Here is a 24,957-nt window from a genome sequence, read left to right on the forward strand (position 1 = left end):
GTAAAATTCATTACGTTGCTATCGGGTGAAAGGGGCTTGACCACTTTTGCATGGACATTTCTGGGCCTTCTCATTTGAAGTAGATATTAGGTGAAATTTGTGACTTGTCACTCTAAGGAGGCTGTTGACCAGCCGTAGGCCAGGCAGATGAAAGTGACTAAACTGATGAAGGGTTCGGAAACCGCAGGGAGTGGCCAGTGAGGAATGTTTGAAAGGCCCCCCAGGTTTCCCAGCTTGGAAAAGAGAGGTTGTGGGTTTTCAAGGATCATCTGGTGTGGCTCCAGAGGGAAGACCTAAACCAATGAGTGGCAGTTATAGGGAAATTGACTTAGGCTGAAACTTTGAAGGCCATTTTAGCAATTAGAATTGATTGGATGGGTTGCTTCATGAGTTCTCTAAAGGGCTGTGAAAACACTTACTGGAAGGTACTCAGATGGATGCTATAGAGTCCCACATATTGACTAGTAAGTACATGGCGTGGAAGATGCTCAGTGAGTGTTGTACATATAAATTGATGTAAATATTGTTGCTAAGAGATGTGGTCTGGATAATTTCTAAGTTCCTCTTTGGTTCCAAGATTCTTTGACGTCATTTACTGGAAAAAATGGTATGTCTCAAAAAAATACAAGAAATAAGAGACACTAGACCCGTGTACGGCACTCTCCCAAATGCTTATTTTACCCCATCAATTCTGTTACGCGCTCTCTTGGAACATTGTTTGACAAATCAATCAAGCTTTCACCAAGGCCCTTCGACAAGTTCAGCAACTTGCCAGACACTGAGAGAAGAGGGTCAAATCATAGCATACAATAAAAATATTTTAAGAATATAATATTCACATTTCTCTAACTAGCCTACCACATTTTGGGCTTTGTGACCCAGCAGAGAAACACAATAATGGATCCCTGTCTTAACCACAAAGGGCTGATTCCTGGCATAACAAAATTAGAACCTGGGTAATAGAGATGTGCAGAAGGAAACAATTTTCACATAAAATAACATTATTCCTGGCAAAACAGGCACACGTTGTTGAATTCTTATTGTGGTTTTTGGCAGAAAATCATCAGTGCTGACATATTGGCAGGTACAGCTTTTCCACATTTAATTTCAAGTTGGGGATAGGGTAAAAGTTATGATTTTCTTTAGGATATAAAACTAAATTAAATATCTGTTCATGCTCTTGTCTGTTTCTGAAAAATATTAAAAGATAAAAAATATTCTTCTACCTTTAGTTAATCAAGAAATAAGCAAATCTCTGAGCAGGGTTGTCAAGACACCTACTATTCTGCAAAAGTGTAAGCACGGAACAGTGGCCTTTCCGTGACATTGTTTGTTTTTGAATAAACAGATAATTGTGTGCCTACAGGCTTGTTGGTATTTTGCATTTTCTATTAGCAACCTGAGTGCTTAGTCATTTGGTTTTCTATTTGCACTCAGGAGTCTTGTTCAAGCATAAATGCTTAGAAATTGCTGTTCTGTAGAATTGGTGCTTATCTACCTAGGTGCCCACAGGTGCTGGCAGGTGCTGTTGCTGGCACAGAAGACAGCTGCTGTGGGAGCCCCAGGGATGGCTAACAGAGGGGGGTGGGCACGTATGCATTTAAGCCTTTTACTGCTTCTGAATATTTTCCACCATCTCATCTGCCATGGAAACGATAAGGAAGCAAGAGGCCCTATTTGTTCTATATTCTCTGTATTTTTCTAGATCGTCTCCTAATAATGTGGGCATGTAGCATCATGGTGCCCCCTGGGTCCAAGCACACTCAGTGGCCAGCTGCTAACCCCTAGGTGTTGGCTGCTCAGGAGGAGTCCCAGATGTGCAGCTCTTTTGCTTTGACAAACCAAGGTTATGGTAATTTGACAGCTTAAAGCATCTTGCTGGATAAACAGTGTTTATTTTCAAAATGTTTCTGGACGAAGAGCCAGCTCTCTCTGCCCCTTAGTAATTCTAATCAGATTATTTTATTTAGAGAACCAGGATGCCTGCTAACTCATAGGATGACTGTGCATGAATTAGAAAAACGTACCTCTTCTGCAGGTCTTAGGCAGCCACAACTGAGGTGGGAGCATGGGGTGGCCTTTAGGCCCCCTTGTCACAGTGCCTCAGTGCCCCTGGGCAGGATACACCCTGTCTGTAGTGGCCCAGATAACACCTAGACTTCTATTGTACAAAACTTTTCAAAGTCCAGAGCTGAAGCAATGACATGATGCAAGGTTAGAATGTGTGTGTTTTCATGGTGAGAGCTTTTAAATAACAATAAAGACACTAATCACATGCTTGATGTTTTAAATTAATGTATTTTGAATATTTTCCATATTTTCGGTATTTTTCCCCGAAGTTAAAAATTATCTTGTGATACTTTATTTCAGCATTTCTCACCTATCATATGAAGGACTCCAGTTTCAATGCCTGGATTGGAATGAATGATATCAATTCAGAGCACACATTCCTTTGGACAGATGGGAAAGGTGTTCACTATACCAACTGGGGGAAAGGTTACCCTGGCGGAAGAAGGAGCAGTCATTCTTATGAAGATGTAAATATCACTTTCAAGTCACCTCTCTTTATGCTATCAGTTTGCTTAAAGTCATCATATTACTGATTAACCTTCTGTGAAAAATCAACCAGAGTACTTCTTGGTCTGATGCATTCTGGTAGATTTTAACTATTTCAGATTGAGCCAGCCTTGAAGGAAAGGATGCAGATTTAGTTAAGAACTCTTCAGCTCGGGGGCGGGTGGTAGCTGCAGTGAGGGGCAGGGAGAGCCAGCCAGGAGGCACACAGGCATGCAGAGCTATCAACTTTCTTTACATCAGCTGCCCCTAAACTCCTGAAGTGATTGTAATGTTTGGGGTGTAGGTCTGGAAGCTACCATGACTTCTAAAGATGTCATCATCATCCTCATTATCGTTATTATGGAATGCTTACTTACTATATGCCAAACACTATGCTAAGTATTAGTATATGAACCTAAGAGACAGATGATTGTTTCTTTATGTTACTACTTTTAATCTCACATCATCAAATAGTCAACTAATCGGTGTTAAATATCTACTAAGCATTGTGAAAAACATGAGAGTTTGTTCTTACCTTAAAGAAGCTCACTCTTAAGCTAGACCATAGTATTATATAAGAAAGTAGACAGTAAAGAAATAAAAGTACATAATTAGCATCAGCTATAAAGTATGTAGTAGTTAGGAAGAAAAGAAACTTACTATGAGATGATGTGATCTAACCAGTCAGCACATACCTGTGGAACCCTCCACTGGGTAGAGGGGAGAAATATGAAAAAGAATCACTACAGGTCTTTTTCTCAAGAAGTTTAAAATATATAAGGGTCAGGGGAACTTGTTGAGAGGATGGGGAAGGCCTTGTTAGGTGGGCAAGGTGAAAATGTCTTCCAGAAAAAGCATAAGGTAGGCTTGGTCAGGAATAAGTGGCTTTGGATGTAGCAGGGATTATATGCAGAAAAAAAAGTAGGAGTAAGTTTTGAAAGGTGGAAAGCAGAATTTAGAGAAATTTAGATGCTCTATGAAAGAATTTGGGCTTTGTCAGAGAGGCAGTGAAAAAAGATTTGAGCAGGAAAATGATCTGATCAAAATGACATCTTTATAATAATTAACTTGGTAGCTATATGCAGGGTGCATACATTCTGGTAGATAGGTAAGTGATTTTCTGTGGAGGAATTCTTTGACTCCTCTTTACATCAATGAGAGCTGAAAACTTACTGAAGAAGTTAAAGTAGAATGGAGGGAGATGGGTTTTGCTTAGAAAGATTTTAGGAACAGGAGGTGAGTTGGATGTAAAGCACAAAATATTGTATTACACAAATGTTTTGTTTTCAGAACATAAAGGAAAGCAGAAACAAAAGCAACAAACACAATCTATAATCTTGCCCTTCAAGAAAAAAAGAAAAACACTGTTAATTTTTTGTTGATTTTATTCCTAGACTTTTCCTTAGTGTGTGTAAAAATATAAAGTTTATATTTTACAAAATGATATCAAGACACATATACAGTGTTGTTATAATTTCAGGACTTGAAAAATGGAAAGATTAAATACACTTTGATAAAGAGAATGAATGAAAACTTTTCATATGCATTTTGTGATGGAAACATGCTTATTATATACAGGTTTTGAGGACTAGAGCAGAGACTCTGAGCCAGGACAGTGGGAGATAAGAACTAGGAAGGGAGATGGGGATGAGTAAAGAACCTTTGAAATGTAGGATTGGGGGTTCATAATAGTGGAGGCTCATGGGACAATGAGGTTGGAGGCGAGAAGGTTGAAAAGATATCTGTAGCTGTGTTAGCTGTGGATCAGGGAATTGATGAAATTTCTGATGGCAAGGTTTCTCAGATCTATCTCCAAAATGTATCCAACTCTATTTGGTTTTCAGTTAAATAGCAAGAGTTCATTGTAAGGGATCCACATGGAAAGTGTGTGGCAAGTAAGGATTAACTGAACATATTATATGAAAATGAATGAGGACAATCTTAAAATTTGGAGGTTAAGAATGAGGGATGGTTCTGGCTTATTAATGACTAGATTTAAATAACTGTTAATTCTCACCTCCACCCCCACCCCCAAATATACAGGTTGACTGTGTTGTTATTATTGGAGGAAAGTCAAAAGAGGCAGGGAAATGGATGGATGAAACCTGTGACAGTAAGCGAGGCTATGTGTGCCAGATACCTCCTGGTAAGTTCTACCAAACCTCACCTGCCTGGGAGAGCTGGAGCTTTCAAAATATGATTCCCTTACATGTCAACAGGTTTGATTCTCACATTAATCCATGTATGCATATGAAGACAAAATGGGTGATGTTTTCTCTAATTTATTCACGAATGTGCCCTCTCCTCCATTACCAGATAGTTTTGTGCAAATTAAACTTGAAGTTGAAACTCTGACTTTGAAAAAGACATCAGAGTAAGAATACCTCAGTTCAACTTGCATAATTTGAGAGCCATTGGCACAAAGCTTCATATACACCTCATTATTTGTTCTGTGTCTTGAAAAATATAGCTACGTGATCTATGTTCCTTTTTTCCGCTGAGGAAGCCTGACTATACAGTTAAATGAAAATAAAACAGGGTATGTGGATATTTACTGAGAGTTAAGGTTATAGTTGTACACATTTCAGTTTCTGCTCAAACTAGAATAAGAACTTCTAGCTACACAAGATGAACGTCAGGACTTAAGACAACCAACTAGATAGAGATGAGGGTTGAGGGTGGGGTAAGTTTGCTGTTGTTCTGAGCACAGCTCTTGGAGGAGCAGTGTGAGTTAGAAGGCACTTCTTCTTCCAGAACTGAAAGACTTCTCTACCTTCTGGGGAATCAGGGAACTAATGCCAGCTTATGATTAATGCCAACGATGACTGAAAATCACTTATGATACATGCAGATGAATGGAAAGTATTGCAGACATTCTAACCTTTTATTAATCTGAAAGCTGATGCAGGCCATGTCGCTTCTCAGCGATTTTCAACCTTTGTCATTGCATGGTACACATAAACCAATTACTAAAATTCTATGGCACACCAAAAAATATATGTTTTGCTGACCTGACAAAAAAAGCAGGTATAATTTTGATTCATTCACACTGATGGCTATTGTTGTGTTTGACAGGTCTAAGGGAAAGAGGGTAGGGCCCCTGACGAAGCAGGCATTGCATGCTTTAAAAATTCTTGTGGCACACAGGTTGGAAATTCCTGCTCTGTACTGTGCTTCACAGGACCAGTCTTAGGCCCAGTATGGCCACCTGCTCTGCTCTTCTTTGGGCAAAGTGGGGAGGCTCCTTATAGAACTGAATGATGATTGACAACCTTATTTAAAATCTTTTTATTATGATTACAAATGTAAGTGACAGAATATTTGTCTGCAATAAAAACGCTTTGAAGATTTTTAATGATTTTTAGGCTTAAAGAAAGGTGTTAAAGTGACATTCTAATTTTAGAATGTCAGTTATACAAAAAAAAAAAAAACCCCACAAAAAACCCACTATGAACGCTCTTCAAAATAAGAACAAAAAATACAGTGAAATGCATCAAAATAAGAATAGTGGTTAAATTTGGATAGTGGAATTAAGGGTGATGCCTTCATTTATCATATTTTTCAAAATCTATATGTAATATCCAAATATATGAATACAAATATATAAAATATATGTAAATTTTAAAGTATTTAAAAATACATATCTTCTCTGTTGAAAATTCAGAAAATACAAAAATAGTAAAGAAGAGAAAATATTACCCACCATCTAATCTCTCAATATTTTAGTTTTTCCTTATAAGTTCTTCTATGTATATTTCATAAAAAGCAAATTGGTCAGATGGGCTAAGTTGCCTAGCTGTTTTTTTAGCTCTACCTCAAGCATCATTTGCCACAACTAGTGGTCCAAAAAGCTTCCAAAGATGTTTTAGACAAACCTAAGCTGGGAAATTTAACGTTTTAAGGACCCTGGGCTGGTTCTCTTGGTTTAATGATATTTTACCAACACAAGGTGGCAGCAACAGCAGAAGAAAGGGGTGGCTGCACCTTCTTGCTGAATTCAAGTTGTTGCTTTCCCAGCATAGTCAAAAGAAAGTGGCATCTGTGTAGTGACGGAGCAAGGCAGATGGTGGGTTGGGCTGGTATAGAGTGGAAGAGACACAGAAGTGGCCAAGACAAAATCGGTAGGCAAGGATATCTAGAACTGCACACCAGCTGTGGTAAGCTTTTTTTCTCTAAAGAAACAAATTGTAAATATTTTAGGCTTTACAGGACATACAATTTCAGCTGCAGCTATTCAACTCTGGAGATTGAAGAAGAAAGATCACAAAGCCAAAATGACTCTTGTTTGCAAGGGTTTCAGCCCCTCAGTCATTTTGGATAAGACAAGAGCTGCCTGGTGAAGGGCACAGGAAATCTTGAGTAAGAGGACAGGTAGGCCCTGAGATCAAGGGTAAATGTACCAGGGACTCGTGTATGGCTTTATTCCAGAGCTTAAACCCATATCTTGAAGGCACACAAGAGGGCTCAAATAGATATAAATTCATGGGTAGAGTGGAACAGGTCCAGGAAAGGAGAGGAAGACTGTTCTTAACCTTGAAATCTGACCAGACCAAGATAGAAAAGAATAAAGATTAGGAATAATAAGATGCTAGATACTCTTTAATTTATGGCGCTAAACTGTGAAATTTTTTCATCCAGTTACTGGATCTCATTGAATTTGCAAGCTTATTTTTTTTAAAGTTTAGAAACTTGATCATATAATTATCTTAATCTTCTAAATACAATTTGAAAATTATTTAATTCAATCAGGCATACTGATTAAAAGTAGAGCTTTGTTTTCAGGTATGAAATGGCTCATGAAAATATTTTTAACCCCTGATAGTTTGGATTTGTGCTATTCTGTTTATTCTTATGATGTATAAAATACAGTAGTCATGCACTGATGTCACTCAAATAATGTTAATTGATAATGCTAACAAAAATAATCTTTGTATTCCAGATCCTCACTTGCCTAATTCTCCAGCAACAGTCCCAACAGATGGCTTTGTTAAATATGGTGAAAGTAGCTACTCAGTCATAAAATCTAAGTTAGAATGGGATGATGCCGAACGTCACTGCAAGCTTGAAGATTCTTCTATGGCTAGCATCTTAGATCCCTATAGTAATGCATTTGTGTGGATGCAAATACAAACAATTAATGAACCTGTGTGGATCGGCCTAAACAGTAACTTGGTAAGATGTGGAAACATGTCTGTCTTGACATGGCTGATATATTGTGATTGAATATGATTCTTTTTCTATTCATTCTGCTGAATGCTTGTTATATGTAGGAAACTGTGCTGGGGTATATGAATGATACTAACATGAACAAGAACCAGTCTTTCAAGTATCCAATGTGTTCAAAGATCTAATAAGCTAGTGGTGTATAACAGAGATCAAATAAAGACTTATCTAACTTATGTTAACTCTCATATTTCTCTTTTAAAATTTATTTCTACTTATAGCTGACATACAGTATTATATTAGTTTCGAGTATATAGCACAGTGATTCAACATTTATATATACCTTGCAGAGTGATCACCACAATAAGTTTAGTAACCATCTGTTACTTTCCAAAGTTGTTATAATATTAACTCTATTTCCTATGCTGTACATTTTATTCCTGTGACTTATTTTATCATTAGAAGTTGTTACTTCTTAATTTCCTTTCTATTTCCACCAATCCTTGCCCTCCCTCCCCTCTGGCAGCCATCAGTTTGGTTTCTGTATCTATGAGTTTGTTTCTGTTTTTGCTTTCGTTTTTTTGTTGTTGTTGTTGTTGTTTGTTTGTTTATATTGTTTGTTAGGTTACACATATAAGTGAATAAAATCCTATAGTATTTGTCTTTCTCTGAGTGATTTACTTCAGTCAGTGTAATATTCCCGAAGTGCCTCCGTGTTGTGTCAAGTGGTAAGATTTCATTTTTTTATGGCTGAGTTATATTCTATTGTATATATGTACCACATCTTTATTCATTCATTTATTGATGGACAACTTTCATATTGCTTTTGAATGTTAAAATTAAATGCTGCATCTAAACACTTTTATTTATTAACATTTCTTTCTAGTGTCATGATTATAACTATGCCATGAGAATTAAGAAAGAAGGTCAGGGGTATAGTTCCTGGGTAATGAGGATACTTTTTATTTTTTGTGGCAAGCCATTGCAGAGTTGTTTTCAATCCTGAAGTCATGGAGCTTCCATCCATGTGTAAGAAATTTCATTGCAGTCAATTCCCCGTCTTCCCTGCTGGCAGGGAATGGGGTGGAGTGACAGATGAGTCACAGAACTAAGAGCGGCAACAGAGCTGCCAAAATGTTCCTAAAATGAGTCTTCTCTGATGCCCTGTGATCCATCTATCTTCCATCCATACATATATTCATCTAGCTAGTCAACTAGCAAACTTCTTAGTAGAAGAATCAGAAGTGTCAACAAGTGTTATAATTAAAAGATAATTACAAGAAGTATCAAAGAGAGGGTATACAAAATACTACACGAGGAGAGAAAAAGGATCAATTTTGCCACAGGAGAGGACCAGGGGAGATTCTCGGAGAAAGTCACACTTGGTACCTGTTGTCTGGGCTGGTGAAACATAAGGAAGGAGTACCAAAAAGAGAGAAAAGGATAGAAGGGCTATAACTGGAAAGTAGATTGGTGTCAGATTTTATAGAGCTTCTAATGCCATGACGCATAAATTGAAATGTATATACTTTGTGCAATTGAGTACTTCCGAAGTAGGGAAGTGAATATTTAAAAGTAAGTAGTTCCATAATGATTTCTTTGATTAAGCTTAGGCAAGACATTTTTATGTCTGTGTTGTCTTGGTTTTTAGTAATTCATTTGATAATTCATTTATTTTATTCTCACAGATGTAGTCCCAATTCTCTTATGAGTTTAAAATAGGCTTTTATTTATTTTAAGAAAGATTAAATGGCTTTCTACTATACAGACATTTATAATTAAGAGAATACTATTATTTTTCATACATCTATGGAGTTAATGATTATATAAGCATTATTTGATTAAACATGGTAGAACACTACACAATTCTAACGTGAGATAACACATACTTTAATTTTTGTCATTAAATCTATGATGATTAGCTTGGTAAATTAAATAATGCAGTTAAAATGGAACAATTGCTTGGGTTGTTTAAAAATTCAGTGAGTTTTATATATCATGTGATCTAAAGCATTACATATAAAATCTCTTTTAGGCTGTTAAAAGGGTATATTTTAAAAAGATTTAACTTATCTATTTTTAGAGAGAGGAGAAGGGAGGAAGATTGCCTGCCACACAAACCTGGCCTGCAACCCAGGCCTGTGCACCAGCCAGGAATTGAACCAGTGATCCTTTGGTTCACAGGCTTGTGCTCAATCCATTGAGCCACACCAGCAAGGGCTTGATAAGTAATATTTTTGGTGTTACCAGTTAATTATTTTGTTTGACTAAATTTAATAAGAAATGAAGTGTGTAAACCGAATAAAGCACTCAGCTTTTTTAAAAATGCTATCATGATCAGTTATGGTTGAAAAACCATGTAACTGGAAGGCAAGACCGATGCCCCTCTGTTTCTTCCCACAGGACCTTACCTAAGTCACTTGTCACTGGCCTGTTTTAACAGCTGAACGATAAGATTAGAAGGAATATATTTCCTTCTAATTTTCAACAAAAATTATTTAAATTTTATTATTGTTTCAATGGCATTATAATAAATAATTTATTTGTTTGGAAGATAAAACTTTTGTTTTGCACTGAAAGCTTACAAATAAGGAGTTTCATAGAAAATGACATAGGTTTTTAAGTTAGGTTTTCAAATTATCTTCCAAGGGTGTATTTATTGTAGTCTTATTTGTAAGAAAGGCTGCATTTATTGAATTTGAGTTGGTGGAAATGATCCATGATGTTTTTAAAAATTCCTAAGTGTTGAAGGTTCTTTGTCAAATCATGGTTTTAAATGTACTTTTAACTCTTGGTTCTTCTGGCCTTTTCTAGAGGAAGCAAGACTCCATGTTAATCATTCTTTTTGTTCTTGCAGACTGGTGGTGACTATGTTTGGACTGATAGATGGAGGGTGAGGTACACTAACTGGGCTGCTGATGAGCCCAGGCTGAAATCAGCATGTGTTTATCTGGATCTTGATGGCTCCTGGAAGACAGCACATTGCAATGAAAGTTTTAATTTCCTCTGCAAAAAATCAAAGGGTAATTGAATATACAAAAACAATCTAGGCATTTGTAATTTTCTGAATAAGCCAATACATACCACTGTTGATATTATTAAGCCATACCATGTCTTGGGAAGCTTAAGAATAGGAGTAAGTTAAAACATATTCCTTCACCTAATGAAAGACTGACTTGGTAATAAATAAATATACATAAATCAAAATAATGGCGATAGAAATTTTTCTCCATTGCAAGAGTTTATTTGCTCTTTATAAATTTGAGTTTTTATAATTGAAATTATTTTTTGAATCTATGTAAGATTCCCTAGGAAATTATGATTACTTTTGATGTCTACAGCATAACTGTATCAAAATAATTTTATCAGAGTGCATGTAGATTCATCCATGGCTGATATTATTGTGATAGTGCCCTAGAATGCAATCTTAGAATGGGACAATCATGGCTAAGAAGGGCTGTAAGGATTAGAATCCACCTCTTCACCCCCACAAAAAAGAGTGTCTTGAAGGGAATCTGTCTTTGAAAATTATTTTTGGGTCACTTTGTTTTAGGAACTTAATGTCTTTCTGTATATCTATTGAGTTACATTATGAGTACTATTTATTGCCACAGTATTTTAGCACATTCTGTTGAAATATATTTAAAATGGAAAAAAGATAAAGTAAAAAGAAAACCCAATGATAAAAATGACAGATTCAAATAATTAGAACTTTTTAAAAAACAATGATGGGTGATAATTTTCCATGGATACTAATATATTGTTTTACACACTACAGAAACTTCAGATTTTACTTTATTTTAAATATCTTTTCGTTAACAGAACCCCCTGCCACTGAACCACCACAACTGCCTGGCAGATGCCCAGACTCAGAGCACTCGGCGTGGATTCCTTTCCATGGCCACTGCTACTATATTGAGTCTTCATATACAAGGCAATGGGGCCAAGCATCCCTGGAATGTCTTCGAATGGGTAAGTGCCACACTTACTGTAAGAAAACCCCACAGTCATCTATTCTGGATTACCATGATACTAGTAACACTGTACATTAAAAACAGTTGGAATGTAAAAATAGCTGTCTATTTTTCTGAATAATTTGTATTGTAACAGAATAGTCAACATCATGCCCCCTAAATGTAATTTCTAATATTGTAGCCTCAAAAATCTTAAAGAATTTGGTAGAAAATAATCATTTACTTAACAAGTCTTTCTTATTTTTGGCCCTAGTGTACTGAATTATTAGGATTCTTGTTCTTAGCTATTCAGAGTATCATGTTCACATCTTGTCACCGATAGGCTCAGGTTTCACAAGTGTTCAGGAACCTTTTGCTTTACCATCAGTAGACAAACATTCATATCTGGTTATTTTATTTGTGAAGAACAAAAGAAAATTCAGATAGACATGATGTAAATGGATAATTTTCTCCCCTAAATAAAAAGGTCAAATAAAGTAAAATTTTAGGGTATATTTAAAAATTCACTGAGTTAAATTTCATTGAATAAAAAAATTTTTTTTAAAGACTTTACTTATTTTTAGAGAGAGGGGAAGGGAGGGAGAAAGAGAGGGAAACATTAATGTGTGGTTGCCTCTTGCACTCCCCCAACAGGGGACCTGTCCCACAACCCAGGCATGTGCCCTGCCTGGGAATCAATCAGCAACCCATTGGTGGGCAGGCTGGTGCTCAGTCCACTTAGCCACACCAGCCAGGACTCATTAAATATTTTACTAAATTAAAAAAAAGTTTTTTGATTATGCCCTAAATAAGGGTTCTTCATCCAACAGTGGTGTGCAAGAGTTGTATCCTCATATCCTACAATTCCATTCTAAGGTTAACCTTGAGCTTTGACTTTTTTTCTTTCATGTTTATATTTTTTCAGCTTTATTGAGGTAAAATTGATACAAAATTATACTACATTTAAAGTGTATAACATAATATTTTGTTATACATACATTGTGAGAGGACTTCTCCCATCAAGTTACTTAATGCATCCATCACCTCACATATTTACTTTTTTATTTTTGGTGAGAACACTTAAGTTCTACTCTCAGCAAATTTCAATTATACAATACAGTGTTATCAACTGTAGCCACCATGTTATATATTAGATCCTCAGATCTTATTCATCTTATAATTGAAAGCTTGTACCCTTTTAAAAGCCTCTCCCTCTTTCCCCTGCCAACCACCATTTGACTTTCTGTTTCTGTGAGTCTTTTTTTTTTAAGTTCCACATATAAAGCTGATAGCATGTAGTATTTGTCTGTCTCGGTCTGGCTTATTTCACTCAGCATAGTGCCTTCCTGGTTAATCAATGTGCAAGTAGCAGGTTTTCTGTCTGTTTAAAGGCTGAGTAATATTTTACTTTACATATATTCCCCATTAATTGTTCAGTAGCATGTTGTTTAATGTCCATATATGTGTGAATTTTTGTTTTCCCTTTGTAATTGATTTCTAGTTTTATATCAATGTGGCCAGAAAATATGCTTGATATAATTTCAATCTTAAATTTATTGAGATTTTTGTGGTCTACTAACATATGATCTGTTTTGAAAACGTTTCATGTGTGCTTGAGAAGAATGTTTATTCTTTTTTTAATATCTGTGGCTTCTTTATTTTTTATTGTTTATTCTATTACAGTTGTCCCAATTCTTTCCTTTTTGCCCCCCTCCACCCAACTCATCCCTCTTGCCCAGTCAATACTCACACCATTGTCCATGTCTATGAGTCATACATGTTCTTTAACTAATCCCTTCCCCTTCCTTCCACCATTTCTTCCCTCTCTCCTCCATGCTGACAGCTATCAGTCTGTTCCATGTTTCCATATCTCTAGTTTTATTTTTCTCGTTAGTTTATTTTGTTCATTAGATTCCAGTTACAAGTGAAGTCATATGGTATTTGTCTTTTGCTGACTGGCTTATTTCACTTAGCATAATAGTCTCCAGTTCCATCTATACTGTCGTAAAAGGTAGAACTCCCCTCTTTCTTTCTGAGGTACATTGTGTAAATGTACCTCAGTTTTTAATCCACTCATTTACTTTGGCTGTTTCCAACACTTGGTTATTATAAATAGCACTGCTAAAACATCAGGGTGCATAAGTTCTTTTCAACTGGTGTTTCAGGATTCTTAGGGTATATTCCCTCAGTGGAATTTTTGGGTTTATAAGGCAGTTCCATTTTAATTTTTTGAGGAAATTCCATAGTGGCTGCACCAGTCTGCATTCCAACCAACAAAACACTAGAGTTCCTTTTTATCCACATCCTTGCCAGCACTTGTTGTTTATTGATTTATTAATGATAGCCATTCTGACAGGTGTAAGGTGATATCTCATGGTTTTAATTTGCGTCTCTCTGATGGCTAGTGATATTGAGCATTTTTTCATATGTCTATGGGCCATCTGTATATCCTCCTTAGAGAAGTGACTATTCAGGTCCTTTGCCCATTTTTAAATTGGGTTGTTTGTCTTCCTGGTGTAGAGCCATATGAGTTCTTCATATATTTTGGAGATTAAACCCTTCTTTGATGTAGCATTGGCAAATATATTCTCCCATACAGTGGGTTCCCTTTTCACTTTGACAGTGTTTTCTTTAGCTGTGCAGAAACATTTTAATTTGATGTAGTCCCATTTGTTTATCTTTTCCTTTCTTTCCCTTGTCCTAGAATATATATCAGTAAAAATATTGCCACGTGAGAGATATCTGAAATTTTACTGCCTATGTTATCCACTAGGACTTTTACAGTGTCACGACTTATATTTAAATCCTTTATCCATTTTTAGTTTATTCTGGTGTATGGTATAAGTTGGTGGCCTAGTTTCTATTTTTGTATGTACCAACCAGTCCAGTTCTTCCAACACCATTATTGAAGAGACTGTTTTTACTCCATCGTATGCTACTGCCTCCTTTGTCGAATATTAATTGGCCATAGAGACCTGGGTTTATTTCTGGGCTCTCTATTCCTTTTTAAAAATATATTTTATTGATTATGCTATTACAGTTGTCCCAATTTTCCCTCTTTGCCACCCTCCACCCAGCACCCCCATTCCCTCCAGCTATCCCCACCTTAGTTTATGTCTATGGGTCATGCATGTAAGTTCTTTGGCTTCTCTGATTCCTATACTGTTCTTAACATTCCCCTGTCTTTTTGTACCTGCCAATTTGTACTTCTTAATCCCTGCATCTTTTCCTCCATTCTCCCCTTCCCCCCTCCCAGCTGATAACCCTCCAAATGATCCCTATATCTATGATTCTGTTCCTATTCTGTTTGTTTGATTAGTTTGTCTTTAGATTCAGTTGTTGATAGTTGTGAATTTGTTGCCATTTTAATGTTCATAGTTTTGATCTTCTTTTTCTTACATAGTTCCCTTTAACATTTCATATAATAGTGGCTTGGTGACAATGAACTCCTTTAGTTTTCCCTTGTCTGGGAAGCCCTTTATCTGCCTTCTATTCTAAATGATAACTTTGCTGGATAGAGTGATATAGGTTGTAGGACCTTGCTTTTCATCACTTTGAATATTTCTTGCCAGTCCCTTCTAGCCTGCAAAGTTTCTTTTGAAAATCAGCTGACAGTCTTATGGGAACTCTTTGTAAAGATTTCTATAGTTCTCACTGAGTTCCTTGAGCATCCTATAGCCATTGTTTTGAATTCTATGTCTGATTGCTTGCCTCGATTTCATTTAGCTCTTTCTCTGGTGATTCCTCCTTTCCTTTTACTTGGAAGTTGTTTCTTTTTCTTCCCATTTGAGGTGACTCTTTTGGTTGTTTCTGCATCTCAGAATGCTCTGCTTTGACTGCCTGTCTTTGTGGGGTGGTCTTCTGTGGTAGCGGACCTGTGGGACTCAGTGGTGCAGTCTATTTGATCTTCTGATCTGGATGCTCTATGGATGCCCTTTATTCAGTTCATGTGGGCTCTCTTCTTATACTTAGGCTTTTATTATTAATGGCTTATTCATCGGTGGGTTCTCCCCTCTGGCTGGCTGACTGAGAGTCACAACCTCCACCATGTCTTGTATTTTGTTGGTTAGGTGCTGGCAGAACAAAATAAAACTACCCATGTCAGGAAAAAAACCTCCCTACCATATCAGCAATATCAACATCAAATGAGCAGAGATTAATAAAGGTAGAAAGAGAATAAGATTATTGTGTATACATTAAAAAATTATTGTATTTATGGTTATTTTTAGTACTTTTGGCATTTAACCTTTATACTAGAGCTATAAATGATTTACCCATCACCATTACAAAACAGAGTATTCTGAATTTTACTATATATTTACATTTGTCAGTGAGTTTTATATTTTTCAAATGTTTTCACATTACTAGTTAGTGTCCTTTTATTTCAGCTTAATGAACTCCCTTTAACATTTCTTATAGGGCTGGTTTATTGTTAATCTGAGGGAAAATTTTACTGGGTAGAGTATTTTTGGTTGGCATTTTTCTCTATACATGTAAAATATATAATCCCACTCCTTTCTGGCCTGCAAAGTTTCTGCTGGAAAACCCATTTACTGTCTTACTGGGGTTCCTTTGTATGTAACAAGTAGCATTTCTCTTGCTGTTTTTGAGAATGTCTCTTTGTCTTTAACTTTTGACAGTTTAATTATAGTATGCTTCGATGTGGATCTCTTTAGAGTCATTAGGTTTCATGGATCTGGATATTCATTTCTTTCTCCAGGTTAGAAAAGTTTTTAGCCATTATGTCTTCGAATAAACTGTCTGCTCCCTTCTCTTTCTCTTCTCCGCTGGGACTTCTATAATGCATGTATTGGTTCACTTGTCTCACAAGTCCCTTCAGCTTGCTTCACTCATTTTTATTCTTCTTTCATTTTGGCTCACCTTGATGTGCTTGACTGCCATTTCTTTGAGTTCACTGTTCCTTTTTTCCAATTTATAGTTAACTGTTGAAACTTCTATTGAGTTTTCTTAATGTGTTGATTGTATTATTTAGCTCTGTGATTTACTCTATCAGTTAAATCACTTTTATCTGTTTTATTAACATAAGTCTGGAGATTTATCTTGTTCATTTGTTTGAAATACATTCTCTTATTTCTTCATTATCTTTGACTCACTGAGTTGGTTTGTGCATATTAGATAAAACAGGTGCCTTTCTCAGTGTTGAAAGACTGGTCTTATTTAGAAGATGAACTTCATCAATCAACCCAGCCCAAATGTCTGCTTGTCCCCCAAACCTTTGCTCCTGTTTGTCTTTCAAATCTTTGTGATTCTCAAAATCAACATCTTTGCTTTAAGTGGTCCGGGTAGTTGAGGGTGAGCCAAGACCTGATGGTGTCCCAAAGGGGAGGATCACAGTCAACACAGAAATGCAGGCTGATTAGAAGCCAAACCCTCAGGCAGCAGCTGGGAAAGTATACAGTTAAGCCAGATATGTGTACAAGCTCCTTCCACAGAGATGTTGATGACGTGGTTTTATTGTTGCAGAAGGAAAAGGTGGCAGAATTTCCTATCAGCTCCTTCAGGTTCCATGAAGATCACGGCTGGCCCCTAGGTGCATGCAAATTAACAGCCAAACCTCAGGCAATGGGTTGTAAAGTATGCAGTCAATCCTCTTTCAGGGGAAGACTGAGAGACGGGCTTCTTAGCTGAACCCTGGGGAGATAGCCACAGTGTGTCCTTCAGTACCATTAAGAATTGTTTCTTTGTTTTCTATAGTCTCATGGGTTTTGTGGCTGCATATAACATTGACTTCAGAGCTAAGTGTTTTTTGGGGCCTGTCCCTCAGGAGGGAGCCTTAAAAATTGGGGTGATAGATGTGTAGTCTAAACCCTTCACTAATTCTCAGGGAGAAAGTGGAAGTTGGGGGGCTCCCTCTTGACTGTATAGCACTCTACTGGGGTGGGGTTAGTGGAGAAAGTGTGTCTTAGTTTTTACTCATTTAGATGTAGGTATTTTCTCTGTCACCCAATATAAAGGAGTTACTCAGCTAGTTTCTGGATTTCTCTGAGGGAATTGTTCCATGGGTAGCTGTTCATTTGGTGTGTCTGTTAAAGGAGAAAAGTTCAGGAGCCTTTTATGTTGCCATATTGATCCTTCCCTATGAATTTTGATTTTAAATTCAGAGTCGATGTATATTGGGCCTTTATCATTAGGTGCATATCTGTCTATAATTGTCACATCTGCCGGATGAATTGAAACTTTAATCATTATGGAATATACTTATTTGTCTCTAGTAACAAGCTCTGTTCAAAAGTCTATTTTGTGTAATATCAGTATGGCCACTCCAGCTTCTTTTTGGTTACTATTTGTATGGTGGATTTTTCCACTCTCTCACTTTCACCTGTTTGTGTTTTTTTAATCTCAAGTGTGTCTTTTGTAGACAGCATAGAGTTGAATCACTTTAAAATTTATTTTTATTTTTATTTTTTTTTTACTTTTTAATTTATTTTACCAATCTTTATTTTTATCAGGGTATTTAAATCATTTATATAATTGTAACTGCTGATAAGGTAGGATTTATATCTGCCATTTGTTTCTATATGTCTTTCATCTTTTGATTCCTATATTGTTTCATTTCTGTTTTCTTTTATGTTAAGTATATAATTTCTTGTGTACTGTTTTAATTTTCTTGTGTTTTATTTTACTATGTTTTGTTGAGTTATTTTTTTAGTAGTTGCCCTGAGGATGACATTTAATATCTTAATAATATGCAATAATCTAGTTCAGATTAATATCAATTTGATTTGGAGAGTATACAAAACTTTTGCTCTTATATAGCTCTACTTCCTCTGCTATCTTCTGTGATATTGTTGTCATACAAATACTTCTTTACACATTGTCTGACCATCAGCACAGATTTATAATTATTGCTTTATGTAGTGTCTTTAGATCAGGTAAAATTTAAAAAGAATTATCAAAAAAAGATGGTTTAAAACTCTGCCTTGGCCTTCATTTCATGCTTATGCAGTGCTTCAGGGTCAGCCAGAGGTGAAAGCTTAGGCACTTGTCCAATCTTTCAGGAGAATGCACATAGTCCTGGGAAGGTGCATACCCAATGCCTATGGGTGGCCTTCCACACTCCCAGGAAACAGTCAATGCTTTTTAAAGTTCCATATATACATCTTATTCCTGAGGTTTTTCTTTTTTCTTTTTCTTTTTTTGGTTAGCTTGTTGTTTCCTTTAACTCTTACCACTTCCTCAGTCAGCTGCAATGTTACATAATTTCCACTGATAGTTCTTGACAAACACCACCAGGTAAAGGCAGTTTATACTACATGAGTCCTGAGTCAGGTCAAATAAAGGCAAGTTTTGCAAGTGAGATTTTCCAGGGAACTGTCAGAGATATCAAATACTGCAAATTCTTTGAGGATGGGACTTTGGAAATACTCCAACACCATTTTGACTTTTCCAGTGCCATTTATGATGCTGATTTTCACTTTGAATTGGGGGCTGTTGGTTTTTAAGGCAACTACAGAGCTAGGGGTAAGACAGTGAGATTAGGATGAGTTATAACACCATGAAACTCACCGTTCTTACCAAAATTCAGTCTTTATTTTGAATAAATGCTTCCTGGGTGGTTAAAGGCCACTAGTTAATTTTCAGGGTTCTAAAATTGATTTTGACAAATTTGGTGGTGTTCTTACTGCTTTTGTGGGACAGAGGATTTTCAAGGGTCCTTACTTTGCCATTCCTTATGATGCCACCTAAATTCTGCTTTGGATTTTTAAAATTATAATGGCTTTCCTTCATGTTTGAGTATTTTTTAAATTTTGCAATGAATATGTAGAAACTTTGTTTTAGGTGACTATATTTTTCTGTAAATAATGTGAATGATTCTCATTTATCAAAATATGTCACAAATCTTTTGAAATGGCCATCGCCTATGAAATATATTTACTGATGGATTATGCAATCATGCAATGAAAACAAATATCAAGAGGACAGTGCAGGATCCAGCAACATGGGATGCAGGCATATGGTTAAGTGGAGGCCCTCAAGATTCAGAATGCCTGGATCATGCCATGAGTTTGCCCTCTATTAACATTAAAATCTTAGAACATTTTTTATTGTCTATATTTTATATTTCACTTAACTATAAAATGAGGTGCCAATAGTACCTATTTAATAAGGCGGTTGTAAGTGAGATCATTCTTATAAAGTCCAAAGCAAAATGTCTGGCATGAAGTGTTTAAAGTATATTAGTTGTTACTATTAAAAAGCTATAACTCTTACTATAAAATCTAAGGCCGACACTTGAGTCAGTCTAAATCTAATTTGTGTTGTCAATACCATAGGCATTGGAGTGTCTTTCGACTATCTCTCTTCTTACTTTGTACAGTCTGATGCATAACAGCTGGACTAATACTCCTGTAGTGCATTGCATCATTCTGTAGCCCCCCAAAACTAAATGTTTTTATCACCACATTGCCCTAAATACCAATCTCTTGCCATCTGCAGTGAGGCCTAACCCAATATTTTTTCACCCATTGACCACATTTGTCCAGCCAAACTTCACTACCTATTAACACTATTAATTCCTCCCAATAGATCTATCTCCCAATAGAGCTATCTATTTATCTATCATCTATCTGTATCATATTACCATAAACCAGTATAGAGGATTCCGTGTATCTGTGAGCCATCTCTGTTCCTGGAGAAGCTCTATGCTTCCCTCTTTTCTTGTCTTTTCTCTTATTCTTCCTCTTCCTGAAATTATTTTCTCTCCTTTCTGCTTGAATTCCTATGCTCCTTGATATCTTAAATTCTATTTTCTCCATGCTCCATTTTTGTTGCTTCACCTAAAAAAAATCCTCTCCCTGTTTGGCATGTCAATAGCATATTGTAGTTATTTTATTTTCTAATACATTCTTTCACTCTCAACTCATAACTACCTATGCTATGAGAACCCTCTTAAGACATTCTGCGTCCTACTTCTCTTTGCATATTCTGCAGCAGCTCCCTTAGTATGATACTGGTATACAGATGATGCTGTAAAAATGTACTTTCAGAATAAAAACTGAAATTCTGAAAGGATAAATGTGTACTTCTTAAAATTCTTCCCCTTAAGTGGACATGTTAGAATGGTTTATATTGCTCTTAATAATATAAGTACCATCATTATAAAAATATTTTCAGCTACTTAAATGAACTTCCATCATATTTGTTCTTTTATGTTTTTCAGGTGCCTCTTTGGTTTCCATTGACAGTGCTGCTGAATCAAGTTTTCTGTCATATCGAGTTGAGCCACTTCAAGGCAAAACCAATTTTTGGATAGGAATGTACAGAAATATTGAAGGTAATTTTTGCAGGATGATTATTTAATTACAAATATTTTAAACCATTATATGTTAAACAAGGTTTCAGTTCCAGAAAGTCTTGTCTTAAGTAATGGTTAATTTGTGACCAGTTTTAAAATTCAAAATATTTTTATTTGAGATAACTGAAATTTTAAATGACCTGCATTTTATGCTATCCTGAAAGGTACTGGTTAAAATAATATTTTCTGTAGCTATGTTAGTTTAAGAAGTTTTAAAAATATTTTCATATTAATTAGAAATAAATTTTCAACTAAAGCTATATAAGAAATACAGTCTCAGTTTCCTTTCCTGTAATTATTAGTCATTATAATCTTGTCTATTAAAAGTCTGGCTGTAAATAAGTATTGAATGTAGTATAAGATAATATACTTAGAACTTTTACATGGATAAGTTGAATATGTGTTAAAGTGGGTTTTTAACTTGTATTTTTATTGGCTACACTTGATAATTAGGAAAGTGGACATGGATTAACAGCAATCCAGTCTCCTTCGTCAACTGGAATACAGGAGAGCCCTCTGGTGAACGCAGTGACTGTGTAGCTTTAATTGCATCTTCTGGATTGTGGAGTAACATTCACTGTTCTTCCTACAAAGGATATATTTGTAAAAAACCAAAACGTAAGTAGGAATTTGTCCTATGGGACATATGTTCACAGGCCACCACTGCTTTCTAATATTAAGATGTTAGGTGTGGGATTATAATGTTATTATAGGTTCCTTGCAAGCTCTCACCTGCGTAAGTGAAAAATACAGTCTACCATGGTGATAAATTGCTGTCTGCAGCTCTAAATGAGCATAAAACACTCCCTGCCTGCTTAGCTGACATAATGGTTTGATTTATCAATCCACTTATAACAGGATATCCATGCATATGGGTGTGTAAGATTGCAAGCAGTTTGGAGAGCCAGGCTGCAAAGACTTATGCCATGAGAAGAAAAGGTGAAACAGTCACCTTGGCAAACTGGAAGGAGCAGGGTTCTGGAAGGGAATCAGAATTTATTGCAATAAATCCTATAAGATTTAAGGAATAAGTCTTGTAAGACGAATTAAGGCTTCTTCTGAGACCTGAGTGGCAGACCATGCAATAACTGGGACTGGGCGAACTAATAGTATTATTTGCCCACGATACGATACCATCTGGACTCTAATAATATTTTTATGCCATTCCACTTCACGCAACAGCCTTCCCAAGATATTAAATTATTAATTAGATAATATATATAAGTAAATGAATTAAACACTCCATCCCCTGTAGATTTTTATTATTTTAGAATTTTGTAGTTCTTCAGTCTTTTAAAACTCTGTTCTAAAAATACCACATATCCTTTGGTGCAATGTTGGGATCTTATTTTCTTTCATTCAAATGTTTGTGATACCTAATGCTTCCATGGGCCAATTTCAAAACCGCTAGCCGAGAACACATTTTTATGGGCAGACTGGGTAGATTTTGAGAGTGCGTATCAGTGGTTCAAATGCAAATCTGATGACAGTACAGGGGTGGGCAAAGGTAGGTTCACAGTTGTGAGTACACAAAAAACAGTTTATTGCTGTATTATTAGTTATTTTATTACTTACTTGTGTTACAGCTGTAAACCTATTACTCACCCCTGAATTTTTAGATCTTCCAATATATTCAAACTCACCATACAGCTGTAGGATGCTGTTATCAAATAGACAGACAGATCTGATCTATCTATATCATATATCAATCATATCATATCATATATCATATCATATCAATCATCATAACCAAAAATAGAGGGTTTGATGTCTCCATAAATCTAATAATACTGTGTGCAATTATTATGGATTTTTACAAATATTTAATAAATTTCTTATTTTACAAACAGTTGTTGATGCTGAACCTACCCATACATTAATGACAACAAAAGGTAAGACCATTATGAAATTTCAAGTTTCTTATTAGTAATGTATTGAGATAGTTTCTTTAAAAAAAACTATAATAATCCCTTTCTCATGGCCTGTACTCTCAGCAGACTTGCTTGAGCTGCACTAGGCTTTGTCTTCTGTGTCATCAGCCTCCCCTGATTGCTGCTGTAGAAAATCAGGCTTTGGAGTCAGGTTGCTGGTTTTACCACCGATGTTTTTAAAGGCATTAATTATTCTGTTATGAAGAGTTGCCTTATAAGACAAGACCCACAGCAGAAAGTTCTCCCAGTGATCCCTGTGGTTTATTTTTCTTTTTAAATAATGGCTTTAATTTTATACATCATTTGAATTAGGTAACATCCTATTTCACTCATTTTGTTGGCTGCTAAAAAACAGTAAGATTCATGGCTTGCTGCAGCCTTCTTATTAACCTCGTGGGTGCCGTTGTTAACTATTTACACTCATGAGCCCAAATTTCTACTACTCTTATTTTCTCTTTCCCCTGATATTTTCACTTGCTTTTTTATTGTCATCATCAACAGTAATAATTCATTTCTCTTCATATAATGTATTTGTAAGCAGCCTTAACTTATTTTGAAGCAGATACAGATATTTTAAAACATTGTTTATCTATATAGTTCCATGCTACATAGACGAATAGAATATTCTTGCAATTGAATAATAATCTTAACATCTAAAATAATCCTTTGTTCTGTTTTCATGTTCTCTATTTCTGTTTGACAAATGTCATTGGAAAGAATATTTATGCATTTTAGTTTTTCAAAAAAGGAAGTTCTATTGTTCTTTATAGCATTCTACCTTCTGCCTCCCTTCACCTTTTTTCCTAATGCTTTTATTCATTTCTAGCTGACCCCAGGATGATGGACCCTCCTAAAAAGTCTTCCGGTGTGCCAGGGGTAGTCGTCACTGTGATCTTGCTGATTGTAATGGGTGCTGGCCTCGCTGTGTATTTGTTTTATAAGAAGAAACGTGTGCATTTACCTCAAGAGAACACTTTTGAAAACACCCTGTATTTTAACAGTAGATCAAATGCAGGAATTAGTGATACAAAAGATCTTGTGGGAAACATTGAACAGAATGAACATGCAGTCATCTAGTATCACAAAGTGATTTAGATATATTTGAATTTCATAAGATTATAACTAAAATGTTAAAGTCTTTAATTCGATCTGATTATTTTTTTAAAAATTAGGACTGTGTTGCACTGGCCTGTGCCTTTTCTTGTTTGCCTAATTGAAGAAATAATTGCTTATTTTTTAGCCTGGCAAGATTTTTTCACAAAGGAGAGATAATATTGACTACCACTTTAAAAAATATCTTAGGTGACTACAGTAATGTCAATACTTAAGCATCATCAGTGTATAGCTGTTATCAGCTGCATGGAGATTACAAGAGCCCCAGGAACAACCAACTAAACTTCCTGAAACAGTTTAAGGAGTTCCCAAAGAAATGTTTCCTATTGAATAACAATTCAGTAATTAGAGGACCATTTAAAACAAATTACCTCAAGTGGCATAAAAATTTAGTCATTTTATCTTTTTACCAATTTGATTTTCAGTCCAATCCAATTATTTAGAATTGTATTTGTACACATGCAGGAAGAATAAGGCAGCTGAGAATCTTGTTTTCCCCAAGCAGGGTTTTGAGGCTGAATATTGCAAAGGTGTTCTTTGTCCTGTTATATGTATATCAGGAATGCAAAGATGTGAAATAAAAATGTAAATTTGCATAACTGGATGTACTTAGATAATGTGAAATAAACATCAAAGACAAGGTCTATTTTTAACAAATTTGTATTTTGGTGATTTTGTTAAGTGTAAATTTTTTAAAAATGGGAATTATTTATCCATTTACTTTACATTGAACTTTACTCTCAAATAATCTTATTAGTAGAGGAATTCTTTAAACTCTTCATCTCTTTGGAACAAATAGGTTACTAAAATGCTAAGAATAAGATGACTTTTTCCTTAATGACTTGCATAGTTCTCCCAGGTCTTCCCTTATCACATTGACCCAGCTCAGAATTCAACAAGCAAAGGCATTGTTACTGGGAACTAG

General features: G+C 35.7%; 1 protein-coding gene across 1 annotated transcript in view; it reads left to right on the forward strand.

Annotated features, from left to right (window-relative positions):
- The window catches only part of MRC1 (mannose receptor C-type 1), an 85,798-nt gene extending 61,167 nt beyond the window's left edge, over positions 1-24,631 (forward strand). Inside the window, exons 22-30 of the mRNA XM_090266570.1 lie at positions 2,371-2,537; positions 4,600-4,702; positions 7,496-7,728; positions 10,577-10,742; positions 11,542-11,691; positions 20,854-20,967; positions 21,442-21,606; positions 22,839-22,880; positions 23,746-24,631. Coding sequence (XP_090122696.1) covers positions 2,371-2,537; positions 4,600-4,702; positions 7,496-7,728; positions 10,577-10,742; positions 11,542-11,691; positions 20,854-20,967; positions 21,442-21,606; positions 22,839-22,880; positions 23,746-23,996 — 1,391 coding nt within the window. The 3' untranslated portion in view covers positions 23,997-24,631. The remainder of the gene's footprint in view (positions 1-2,370; positions 2,538-4,599; positions 4,703-7,495; positions 7,729-10,576; positions 10,743-11,541; positions 11,692-20,853; positions 20,968-21,441; positions 21,607-22,838; positions 22,881-23,745) is intronic.
- Positions 24,632-24,957: the final 326 nt, after the last annotated feature.

The sequence above is a fragment of the Furipterus horrens genome, unplaced genomic scaffold (assembly GCF_987537825.1).
Source record: "Furipterus horrens unplaced genomic scaffold, mFurHor1.1.pri manual_scaffold_2, whole genome shotgun sequence".
NCBI lineage: Eukaryota > Metazoa > Chordata > Mammalia > Chiroptera > Furipteridae > Furipterus > Furipterus horrens.